Raw genomic sequence first — 12543 nt, forward strand, 5'->3', positions numbered from 1 at the left:
GGGGGGGGACGATCTCCTACGTAATCGATGTCCCCTAAGAACCGCCACAGGGCTAAAGTCATGGACGGCACAGCGGCCCCCGGGCGCGGGGGGGGGACGTGCGGGGTCCATTGCAGGTCGATGTACAGGACACCCTGGACAAAATATTGGGTGCGATAGAAGACACTAAGTTAACACTGCAACACGACATCAATCAGGTCGCGGTTGAACTGGGCCTCTTGAGGGGTGACCATCACAAATTATCGGACAGAGTCAAAGAGACAGAAACCACACTGGCCGACATCGCACCAAAACAAAAAGACCTGCAGGCCGAAATGTCGCATCTCAGAGATAGAGTGATGCGACTAGAGCGAAGAGCTGAGGACGCAGAGGGGAGAAGCCGGCGGAATAACGTGCGAGTGGTGGGCCTCCCGGAGGGGGCAGAAGGATCAAATATGGTAGAATTCCTGGAAAAATGGTTGAGCACAGTGGTGGCACCGGGCCGGCTGACTTCATTCTACACTCTGGAGAGAGCGCACTGCATGCCTGCGATGCCCCTTGCGCCGGGCAGGCCCCCCCGAGTGGTGATCGCAAGATTACTGCACTATAGAGACAGGGACATCTTGCTACAAAGGGCGCGTGAAGAGGGCCCATTTAAGGTAGCAAATGGCGAAGTCACGCTGTTCCCGGACTTTACAGTAGAGGTACAGAGTAAGCGTGCCTCATACATGGCAGTCAAAAGGGCCCTAAGGGACGAAGGTATACAATATTCGTTGCTGTACCCGGCTAAGCTGAAAGTAATGCTTGACAGTAAAACAACATTTCTTCAATCCCCGGAGGAGGCATGGGAATGGCTGGAAACTCATGGGACTCAGACAGAGCGGCTCAGGAGGGGGGCCCGACCGGGGGTGGACCGCGCCGGCCCCCCAGGGGAAGACGGACCCGAAGTCGCCCACGCTTGGCGCCATCCCGGAACCAAAAAGAAAGTGGCAGAAGAGCAGCTCTGGAGGCAGCGGCCCGTGTGAACGGAGAGGGAACCCCCCGGGAGGACTCAGGCGGTGAATCTGACGAGACTGTGATGTCATCGGCGGGGGGCTCGAGCAGCTCGGTGCAGGCCCCGGTAGTGACCCCACAGACTGCGGATGACCTCTGAGGCCCAGAGGCTTACCGGATACCCCGGGGCGGGCGCAAATGGTGCTCTAATGGCCCCTCCGTGCAGGGCCACCCCCCTACTGGAATCTCGCCTGTACAGGTGGACTGGCGAGAACTGCAACTAAAAGATGAAACATGCTGCACTGTTGCACGGGTGTTTTTTCTGTTTTTGGGCAGCCTACTGTTTGAGAGGTGCCCTGGGGAGGGGGAGTTGGGATAAGCAGTTACAAGTTAGGATGGCAAGGGGTGGTGAATGGTTGCGTAACAACAGTGCTTCACTAAGGATCAGGGGACAGCAGACGGTAAAAGTAGCAAAGAGTAGCCAATGTAAATTTAAAAATCACCAACATGGCAGAATACAATTTCTTAACGTGGAACGTTAGAGGGATGGGGTCACCGGCCAAGCGACACAAAATACTGGCTTATTTAAAAAGGAGGAATATACAGGTAGCAATGCTACAGGAGACCCACCTGGCGGCTGGTGAACCTGAGAGATTGAGACGTAGGTGGAGGGGGCGGGTGTTCGCAACAGAGTACTCAGCGTACGCAAGGGGAGTAATGATCTGGATCCGTGCAGGGGTTCCCCTAGAGATAGAAGCTTCCAACATAGATCGTGAGGGGAGGTTCGTGATTCTGGAGGGGTGGCTATCCGGCACACCGATTGTCCTGTGCTGCATGTATGCCCCAAATCAAGACCAGATACCCTTTTTGACGAAATTATCGAGCCACCTCACCCGCCAGAGGAGAGGAGAGCTTTTGGTTGGAGGGGACTTCAATAGTATATTAGATGTAGACTTGGATAGATCCTCCCCCCCACTACAGGGTGCAATATCAAGTAAGATAGCTGGGAAACTTAGTGAATGGATGAGCTACTGGGGGCTAGTGGATATATGGCGGGAACAACACTTACACGACAGGGATTACTCATATTATTCGGGCCTTCATCGACTCCACACCAGAATCGACAGGGTGGGGTGTACGGCTGACCTTGCACTTGGGATGGTTCACTCAGAATATCTGGGCCGTACACTGTCCGACCACAGCCCCCTATTGGTAACATGGAGGGCAGCAGAGATTAGGCCCCCCATTCCGGCCTGGAGATTATCCCCTACAGCACTTGAGGACCCAGCATATAGAGACGCCCTGAGACAGCACCTGACTGACCATATTCAATTTAACAGTGGATCCACCACCTCTAGATCTACGGAATGGGAGGCCCTCAAGGTGGTGACAAGGGGTTTTTGTCTTGGACAATCCGCCGGAGTGAGACGCACACTTGAAAGGGAGCTGACTACGCTAGAGAAGATAATACATGAGGGAGAACTTACTCAGGGGACTGGCACACTAGTAAATGAGAAATATACTCAGGCAAAGAGGGACCATTCCCAGATTGAAGAACAACTTAGATGTCACAGCACACAAAAATACTTTGCCTCCCTACAATCTGAAGAGGGTAGGTCTGGGAAAATGTTAGCCTGGTTGGTGAGGCCGGGTGGAGAGGCTGAGCCCATCACAAATGTGCTGGATAAGGAAGGGTCATGCAGAAGTAGACCAGGCCCTGTAAATGATGCATTCAAGGAATATTACACCTTTTTATATGGAAAACCGGCTGAAATCAGTACGGAGGTGTTTGATAATTACCTACAACATATACCTATAACGAGCCTGATGGCCGGAGACAGGGATAGGCTGGGGGGCCCAGTGACGGTGGCGGAGGTCGGTGAAGCTATAGCTCAATTAGCCTCAGGGAAGACCCCGGGAACAGACGGCCTCCCCATGGATTTTTATAAAAAATTCGAGAAGCAACTGACCCCCCAGTTGGTAGAGATGTATACAGAATCGCTACAGAATGGGATAATGCCGTGCACCATGAGAGAGGCAATGGTAGTCCCACTCCCTAAGACAAAATCTAGGCAACCTTCGGTGACTGACTTCCGCCCCCTGTCAATGCTAAACAGTGATTTTAAAATACTAAGCAAGATCTTGGCCAACCGTCTACTCCCTCTTGTACCAACTCTGGTACATGTAGACCAGAATGGTTTCGTCCCGAATTGCAGCACCTCCTTAAACCTGAGACGTCTCTTTGCGGTCCTGAATATGCCTAGCGACATGAAACCTGCAGCAGGGGTGTTGCTCGCGGTGGATTTTGAGAAGGCATTTGACTCGATCAGATGGGACTACTTGAGAGCAGTGATGCTCCGTATGGGAATGGGTGAAGATTGGGTCAAATGGGTGGACTTGTTGTACACGTCACCGCTGGCAAGAGTGAGAACAGGTAAAACAGTATCCGGAACTTACCCAATTCACAGGGGAACCAGACAAGGTTGCCCATTGTCCCCACTTTTATTCGCCCTGGCCATCGAGCCGCTGGCGTCCCAGATGCGGCGGGAGGGCGTGGGTAGAGGAGTGGAATGGGGACACCAAGAACATATCATCTCGCTATATGCTGATGATATACTTGTCTACCTTAGGGACGGAGAGAAGGATCTCCCATGGGCGCTGGGAGTGCTGGAGAACTATGGGAACATATCTGGACTTTGCCTCAACCGTAGCAAGACTTGCGTGTTCCCTATGGCTCCGGGCGGCGAACGCCCGACGACATGCCCTGGGGATATGATTTGGGCCCCTCGAACCTTTAAGTATTTGGGCATACAGGTGTTTCACGACAGGGCAGACTTGCGCGAGGGTAACCTGGGCAGAGCTCTACGATCTCTAAAGTCCTCAGTGGGGTTCTGGCGGTCGCTGAAATTAACGATAATGGCCAGAGTAGCATTGTCCAAAATGGTCATGCTGCCCCGGCTTCTATACTACTTCGCTAACCTGCCCCTTCTGATTCCAACAGCGTGGTTTCGTGAACTAAACACCCTACTCAGGGAACTTATATGGGATGATGGCCGTAGACGCACCTCGCTCCAGATACTATGCAGGCCAACTAACAAGGGGGGTCTAGGAGCACCAGATTTTGAAGCCTACTACCTGGCATCCCAGCTGCAATGGGTTGCCGGGTGGCTCACAGGTAAGGGTCACCTGGAGAGATACGCCGACCAAGTAGTGGAGGACATAAATCAGTTCATTGCTCGAATGACAAATAGGAAGCTTAATCCCCACATGCACAGCCTGATGACAAAAGTGGCGTCAGCATGTTGGAAGAGGTGCGTGAAAAGGGATGGCACTGTCCCCCCGTACTCTCCGGCCCTACCCCTGGCGGTACTTACGATCGAGGCTGGTGAGAGGAACCTGGGAGGCATGAGCCTCTGAACCTGGAGAAGAGCAGGAATAGAAACGGTGGGAGACCTGTTTCAGGAGGGAGTGTTGAGGTCTTTCACTAATCTTGTTGACAGTGGAGTCTCCCCGGGTCAGTTCCTTATGTATCATAAACTGATACATGTGCTGAAAACGCACTGGATCACGGTCAATGCGGAACCAGCTACCCACAGGGTGCTGCATCTCCTATTGACGTCAGGAGACGAGTCCCATCTGATATCTAAATTATACCGAGTTCAAGTTGAGGATGCACTAGATTCCCTGCGGCCACTGAGAGAGAGATGGGGGAGGACAGTCGGTAGGGAACCGTCAGATGCGGAATGGAACAGAGCTTTGGCTTACCCCCGGACCGTAGCTCGTAGCACGCGCCTGAGATATATACAATATAATTACCTCCACAGAACGTACCTCACCCCACATCGGCTAACAGTAATCTATGGGGGAGTTCCTAGGGTGTGCCCCAGATGTAAAAATGTAGACGCAAATTTTGACCACATGGTACGGACCTGTCCAGAAATCCAACTGGGGTGGGAAGAGGTGATGTCCGACCTATCGAGACTCCTTAATATGAACCTGACTCCGACCCCTGACAGATGTTTGATGGGCTTTGGGAATGGGTTGCCGCGGGGAAGAGTGGAGACCCGATTTCTGAGTCTGGCACTGGTATTATATAGGAGACAGATCACAAAGAACTGGAAGGCACAGTTTCGGCCCCCCCGGGTTGGGTGGAGACAAGACGTTACAACATGGGCTAGAGCCGAACTCCAGGTCCTGAAGAGCGAGGAGGGGAGGGGACTGCGTCGCCACCCTATAGCACAGAAATGGGAAGTAGCAATGACAAGCTGGGACAATATATTGAGAACAGCGGACGCAGACACTCCAACAGGAGTGGAGACTGGATAAACATAGGAAGGGAGGAAATGTTGCCTCGCCCTCTAGGACATGATAAGGGAAGACACGATAAGGCCGAGATTGAACAAAAGGTGGACAACAGGGGACCGAGCCCATGACATTGGTTAACAGACAGGCTGAACCCGGTAGACGCCCCACCCACCTGAAACCAAACAAGTCTATGAGTAATGACACCATACATACTGGAAAAGCCAAGAAATGGCATCCCCCTGCATTAGCAGCCTCCACCCCCTACTTTGCCATCGTGTTTAAGTTTAAGTTAATTAATGTTTGAAACGAGTTATAGGTGTTATATAATAGCTAGCAAAACATGACTCTGCTACACTAGGCCAACTGGGCAACCCATACGAGAAGAAGCGCCACTGTTGTTCCATTCTTGCATACGTTTAAAGTATAAAGGTTATCGAATAATTAATGAAGTAGAACATTCAAACAATGTAGACAGTAGTGATATTAACACTGTTATGCACTAACACGAAGCAAACAAGATGGTGCTGTAAACATAATACTGTTTATTGAATGATAAAATGTTAATAAAAAAATATTTTTAAAAAAAGTGGGGTGCCCAAAAGACAGGATTCTGCCTATAAACATCAATGGGAACCCCGTCAGGGCCAGGGGGCTTGCCAGCAGGTGAATGTGAAATGGCCCTTGTAAAGTCTTTAACTTCAATAGAATTACATAGTGCTGTAATACCTGAGCTTGTAAGAGTTGAGAGCTCTAATGTTGACTTATGTAATGATTTCTGAGAAAAGATTATTTAGTAGTGATGAACTCATTCCTCGGGAGGAACGCGACAATACATTTTAGGATGGTTAACCTATGCAGATTATGGTCTGTTTATCACTTCCCAAAAGGCCCTAGAGTCTCCGGTTTGGGTGGCAGCTTGAAGGTCTTCCCAGGCTTTATTTCTAATGTCTTGTTTCTTAGCTCCTATTGCCCGTTTAGAGGTAGACCTACATTGATTTATAATTTCACTATTTCGAGGGGATACCTTCAGTGACTCCTTAAGCTGCTGAAGTGCAGTAGTACAAGCGTGGTCAAGCCATTTATAGGGAAGTGGTTCTTGTTGGAAAATTGTCCACTCTGAAGAGTCATCCCAAACTTTTTTCCTTCCTCCTCCTATTTTTCTGACCTCATTTTTGTTGGCTTTCGGACTCTGGACACTTTACCACTGCTAACCAGTGCTAAAGTGTATGTGATCTCTCCCTAAATACATGATAGCATTGGCTCATACCCAACTGGCATATTTAATTTACTTGTAAGTCCTTAGTAAAGTGCACTACATGTGCCCAAGGCCTGTAAATTCAATACTACTGATGGGACTGCAGCATTGATTGTGCCACCCACATAAGTAGACCCTTAACCATGTCTCAGGCCTGCTACTTTGACTTGGCGTTTACTACTTGCCAAGCCCTAAACTCCTTTTTTCTACATATAAGTCACCCCTTACGTAGGCCCTAGGTAACCCATAGGGCAGGGTGCTAAGTAAAAGGCAGGACATGTACTTATGTGTTTTACATGTCCTGGTAGTGAAAAACTCACAAATTATTTTTCCACTACTGTGAGGCCTGCTCCTCTCATAGACCAGCACTAGAACTGCCCTCACATACTTTCCAGTGGTAGATTCTGATCTGGAAGGAGTAGCCCTGTCATATTTAGTATTGCCAGAATGATAATAGAAAATCCTGCTTACTGTTGAGGCTGGATTTAATATTACTATTTTAGATATGTCACTTTTCGAAAGTGGGCATTTGTCTGCACTTACTGACATCTGTTTCTTACAGCCTGTCTCCAATCCACATCTGCTCTGTGCTGGTTGACAGCTCCCCTTCTGCATTCCACCCAGACAGCCATAAACACAGGACACTCAGTCACATCCGCATTCATCTGAATACTGAATGGGTCTCCCTGGGCAAGAAGGGTGGAAGGCCTCTCTCTTACACTTCAAAGGCCAGTGGCCTGCCCTCACTCAAAGGACTGATAACAACATGTACATGTATATAATTCGCCACAAGGGCTTATGCTATTAAGTGCCAGCAGGTTATGATCGCCAAGCATGGAGTGTAAGATATACACGTCCGTCCAGTTCTTATTTGTAAAAGAGGAACTCCCTAAATGTGGGTTAACACACACATTAGGCCCTTCAATGTCCTCTGATACTTTTGAAGGATTCAAGTGCCTAGTGATACTTTGCGTTTGATGGATAATGGGCCGACTTGTAATTGCACGTTTCAGAGTAGTTGGTGCTGGTGGATGTTGGCTTGAGGTAAAAGGAGTTGTACCAGGAGCAGCAACTGGTTGACAAGGAGGCCTGTTTTGAGTCATTTGCTGGTTAGTTAAAAAGTTCTCCAAAAGACTTTGCACTTTATCACCTAGCACTTTGATTTGTTACAAAGCAGCTTGTTCAATGTGCCTTAAAATGGCCTCCAAGTGAACGAACAATGGTTTGCATGTCGCTTGAAATATAGAGCTATGTATTGTAGCTGGTATGGGATTACTAGTGTTATTTGAGGCAATTACATCTGGTTTTGTGTGCGATGTTTTTGAACCTGTGATGTCCTTTTGCATATTGTCATTTTGCCTTTTCCGCTTTACCGGCACAGTTTTAAAGGTCGATGGACTTTTGGCCAGTTGCGGTGGTCATAAAGGAATTGAAAGGGGGATCTTGAGAAATTCCAGGGATTGGGACTACTACCGAAGCTGCTACAGAGGCCAGAGGGCTATTTTGCTTCGGGTTCAGGACAGTTTCCAAGATATCATCAGTTGGATTAGGAAGGATAGCCCCAGAGAAGAAACTCTATGTAGCGTAGGATCATTTATATCTATGAGTTTCTATACTGCATCTATACGACTTTCGACGATCTCAACTTCTGATTAAATGGCACCTATGGCTGAACACATATGTTGTAATGGGAATAGTACCAGTAACCTATGCTGCAGGTTTCTTTTGAGTGGCAGCAATCTTCTTCCCCGTGTTAGCATATACAAAGCAAAGTTAGGTTTTCAAATGCCCTTGCCTTAATGTGCAGCTGATAAGGCAACTTTACAAGGTCTAAAAGTAAAGAGCCTAGAGATTTTGCCCGTCTCCATCCAGCTGTCGATGGGTGCAGACGGACCTCCTGTTGGCCTGGTGTTCGCCCCCGAGCACAAGTACAGGTGTGTCCTGACTGCAGAAGTCAAGTCACCAAGGCAGGATGGGAGGACCCTCCTTTGCTAGAGGACTGCTGGGGAACGAAATCCAACCTCAGCTAGGGCCTCTCAGTGTTCCAGGCAATGCGGGGAAAAGAACCGTCAAGCTATGTGTCCCACGCTGCGGGAGTCAAGTGGCGCTTATCAGCGCAGTCACCAAATCAGGATGTGTGGCCCCTCCTTTACTCAAGGGAATGCTGGGAGACAAAGTCCCACCCAAGCTAGTGCCTCTCAGTGTTCCAGGCAATGAGGACAAAAGAAATTGCAAGTCATGTGTTCCATGCTGTGGGAGGCAAGCAGTGCTTATAAGTGCAGTCAACAAGGCAGGATGTGAGGCCCTTCTTTGCTCAAGGGAATGCTGGGGGACAAAGTCCCACCTCAGCTAGGGCCTCTCAGTGTTCCAGGTATGGCAGGCAAAAGAGCCTGCAAGTTATATGTCCCACACTGCTGGAGTCAAACAGCACTAATAAGTGCAGTCACCAAGGGAGGATGTGACGCCCTTCTTTGCTGGAGGGGAATGCTGGGGGATGAAGTCCCACTCCAGCTAGAGCCTCTCAGTGTTTCAGGCAATACAGGCAGAAGAGCCAGCAAGTTATGCTATATAAATGCAATTACAATACAATAGAATATATAACTCTCCTGGCCCACAGTAATACTATAATACTCAATGGTTGGACAGTTGACTGTAGTTCCTATAGATACAAAATAATCCCTTTATACTGCTTAGTCCTATCACATCACACTCACATATGATACATCTGCTACAATTTTTGACTTCCAGTGATGAACCAGCAAATAAACCAGCCATCACCAACTGAACAGGCATTGAATAACTGAAAAGAATCTTCTGCACAATTGTGGCCAATCGGAGGGCTCTCCTGTAGTCCAACACTGTAGGTAAAAACAAGCTACAAACTATGACCTCTTCTTGACTTACAATAACTATCAGACATTGGATGATATTAACAAAGTCCATCCCGGCAGATCTCTCCACCATGTCTCCCACCCACCTTTGCCTGTTCAGGACCATAAATGTTGAACAAAATATCTCACAAAGGACATCCCAGAGCAGTAACCAGCTAAGCAGAGTACTTCTTCCACAATCCACTGGTAAGTGCTGCAGCCCATAACATGATAACCGAACTTCGGTGGTGATCACACCCATCAAGGGAACACAATAGGTCAGTGGTTCCCAACCTTTTGATTTCTGTGGACCCCCACTTAAACATTAATGGAACCCAGGGACCCCCACTGAATCATCATGGGAATCTGGTGACCCCCGCCTGAGTCATTACTGGAAGCTGGGGACCTAATTTGTCAATATTTGTTAATATTTTTTACGTTTCTAGGCTCTCGCGGACCCCCTGAGAAGGCTTTGCGGACCCCCAGGAGTCCCCGGACCACAGGTTGTGAACCACTGCAATAGGTGATCAAAACTAAGACAACACACTTCCAAACTACACAGCCTTCATGGTTTAGAGTGCTAGCCATGTAAGCAAGTGCTTCAGCGTCCTATATAGGGGCCTTCCAGAAAACATATATTTAAGCAGATTTTACAGAGAGTGACACAAGGGGGGCAGTATGAGGATACAAAAAAATCAGAATGCTAGGAACAACAATCAGTATTGAAGAATAAGGGAACATAGATAAACAGGGGCTACAGAGTTAAAACATTTGAAACACAAACACAGACAAAAATCAACAAATGTATAGTATATAAACAGGTTAGTCAAATAAGGTGGGCACCACAAGGGTCAAGAAAGAAAAGAAGATATACATACAGCCATTTTGAATAAACTCAGGTGATTTGGGAAGCAAACAGAGTGAGAGGAGCAATAGGTCAGGTGCGATAGCAGAGTGTTTGGTCTTAGAGATGTTAATGAAGATCAAGTTCTACTAACAATATTCTAAGTCAGGCTCATGAAAAGGAAAACAGTGGTTTAATGGTCCAAACTGCATGAACCTTGTTGGATGTAGTCAGTGGAAGCATTACATTCCCCCATTTTACCAGCAGATGCCACCTGCACTACCCAACCGCATCCAACAGTGAAAAAAAGACAATAAGATGGTGGATCGTCGTTGAACCATATATGTTTGAACTACTTCAGACCCATCACAACATAATTTTGGTTATTTTCTTAGCCAGTGTATCCCTGACAATCCCCTTCATCCACCCATGAGTTAGCAGTGCCTTTGCTATCAAGTTCCACAGCATATGCTGTCTTTAAAACTAACTTATTGATTTTTATCTTCACAGCATTAAACTACATTATGGCTGTGTGACCTGCACGTACTAGTCTTGGATTCTCGGGTGTGAGTTGCCTCTACTTAACTTTCGATCTCTGAGAGATAGATTGTCACCGATGTTACTCACCATCCTGCCTGGCAGCGCTGTAGCCAGACACCGCACTGCTGCCTTCTGCTACCTAACTGCGAAAGCGGCGCGTTCCTGTTGCCATAACAACCACTTCGCGCCTCCCATTCGCCAGTACTCTCAGGGAAAGTATAATTGCCTGACCCCAACATGGCACATATTCGGCGCTGACACCTACCTTTTCCGGCACGTTTTATCAAAACAAAGGGCAAAAGTCAAACGTGTGCATTTGCTTCGCGCCATGTAAGTAAAAGTACGGAACAGTCAGCATTCGTCCTCTTGAAAAATGAACCTAAGAACTGATAATGTTCTCTTTCAAACATGGCCGACTGGTTTAGGCATTAGGCTCTAAGTGGATTTCACAATTATGGTTTACAGCTGTTACCTTGCGGTGTTTTCACGGAGTTAGATTATAATGTAATAATTATCAACATCAGTACAGCCAACCGAGGAGACCCTAGAAGTCGTATCAGAACTACATTTTACAAAAAATACATGTTTAGATGGCGTAAAGGTTTTTTTTATGTGCTACTCACTGATTCTCGCCATCTTGAAACGAGCAGTCTTCAAAAGTCCCGTTTGAAGGCATCACTCGCCATTAAGCTATACTACCCGTAATTATTTTATTTTTTATTGTATAAGAATAGAATATCAACAAGTTCTAAACTTTACTGAAGAACTTACTAAAAAGATCACGGGAAGCTACTTTAATGCCGGCTTTCAACATATTGTAATAGGAGTGAGCGCCGAACAAATGAAGTTCTTCCCTTGCAATATGGCGGGCACGCTTTCGGGAAGTTGTACTCAATGTGTATTTTGACGCCCTTCACTGTACATTTCACGGTACCTTCGCTCTTCTGCGACGGGGGTAGGTGAGAGTAGTGGTTTCGACAGGTGGCGGGGTGACACTTGAGGTTGGTAAGTGTATTCACTTAACGCTATTATGGCTTCCTCTCAAGGACCCGTGAGTCGCATAGTCACCAGGAGAATCAACGTCCTGTGTTCTACTTGACGAGGCACTTCACTGAACTGTGTAATTGCATTTGTATAGCGTTTACTAACACTGACGAGGCACCGTCGCCCGTGTCTGGTGAGACATAGCGCTGCAGTCAGCTATCTCGACCCCGAGAAGGTGGCCCTCTGGCAGTGAGCATACGCACAGATTCCTCCCACCAAAATTGTAGGCGGCAGGAGTCCTAACTCCATATGATATCCACCTGCCGCTCACCCATACTGCTCAACCTTTTCCGTCTCTGTTGAAGGGTGTGATCGAGCAGTTTTGTAGGGCGAATTCATTGAAGTCAATGGAGATATCAAATGAGGTTGAGTTAGGGTGACCAGATTTTGAGGAGCAAAAACTGTGACAGGCCAGACATAAAAGAAGGACTAACGACTTTTAACTCACTTTTATATCTGGCATGTCACCTTTTTGTGTAGCTTTGTGAAAGTGTGCCTGTGTGTGTGTGTATATATATATATATACACATATACAAGACTATACATATAACATTAGCTATGGCTTGACCTCCCACCCTGCACCCCCAATCCGCCCCCACCCACCTCTCTCTCTGCCCCCCACTCAGTCTCTCTGCTGGGAGCAGACAGGGGACTGTGTTGCCTGACAGTAACAGATAAATTACTTTAATTATTGCATACTCTGTAGGCGTCTG

At 47.7% G+C, this 12543-nt stretch overlaps 2 protein-coding genes across 6 annotated transcripts in view; one reads left to right on the forward strand and one right to left on the reverse strand.

The window, feature by feature from the left end:
• Positions 1-10974, reverse strand: part of DNAI7 (dynein axonemal intermediate chain 7) — a 342681-nt gene extending 331707 nt beyond the window's left edge. For both annotated transcript variants that reach the window (XM_069228584.1, XM_069228583.1), the window contains exon 1: positions 10874-10974. In XM_069228584.1, the coding sequence (XP_069084685.1) occupies positions 10874-10876 (3 nt within the window). In that variant the 5' untranslated portion in view covers positions 10877-10974. The remainder of the gene's footprint in view (positions 1-10873) is intronic.
• A 1-nt stretch (position 10975) lies between these two features.
• Positions 10976-12543, forward strand: part of ETFRF1 (electron transfer flavoprotein regulatory factor 1) — a 38609-nt gene continuing 37041 nt past the window's right edge. Inside the window, exon 1 of one of the 4 annotated variants that reach the window (XM_069228588.1) lies at positions 10976-11116. The gene's annotated coding sequence lies outside the window, so the exon portion shown is untranslated. Of the gene's footprint in view, positions 11117-11628; positions 11792-12543 lie in introns of those variants that run through there. The other 3 variants (XM_069228589.1, XM_069228587.1, XM_069228586.1) reach the window with 3 other exon arrangements.

This window comes from Pleurodeles waltl, chromosome 4_1, assembly GCF_031143425.1.
Source record: "Pleurodeles waltl isolate 20211129_DDA chromosome 4_1, aPleWal1.hap1.20221129, whole genome shotgun sequence".
Lineage (NCBI taxonomy): Eukaryota > Metazoa > Chordata > Amphibia > Caudata > Salamandridae > Pleurodeles > Pleurodeles waltl.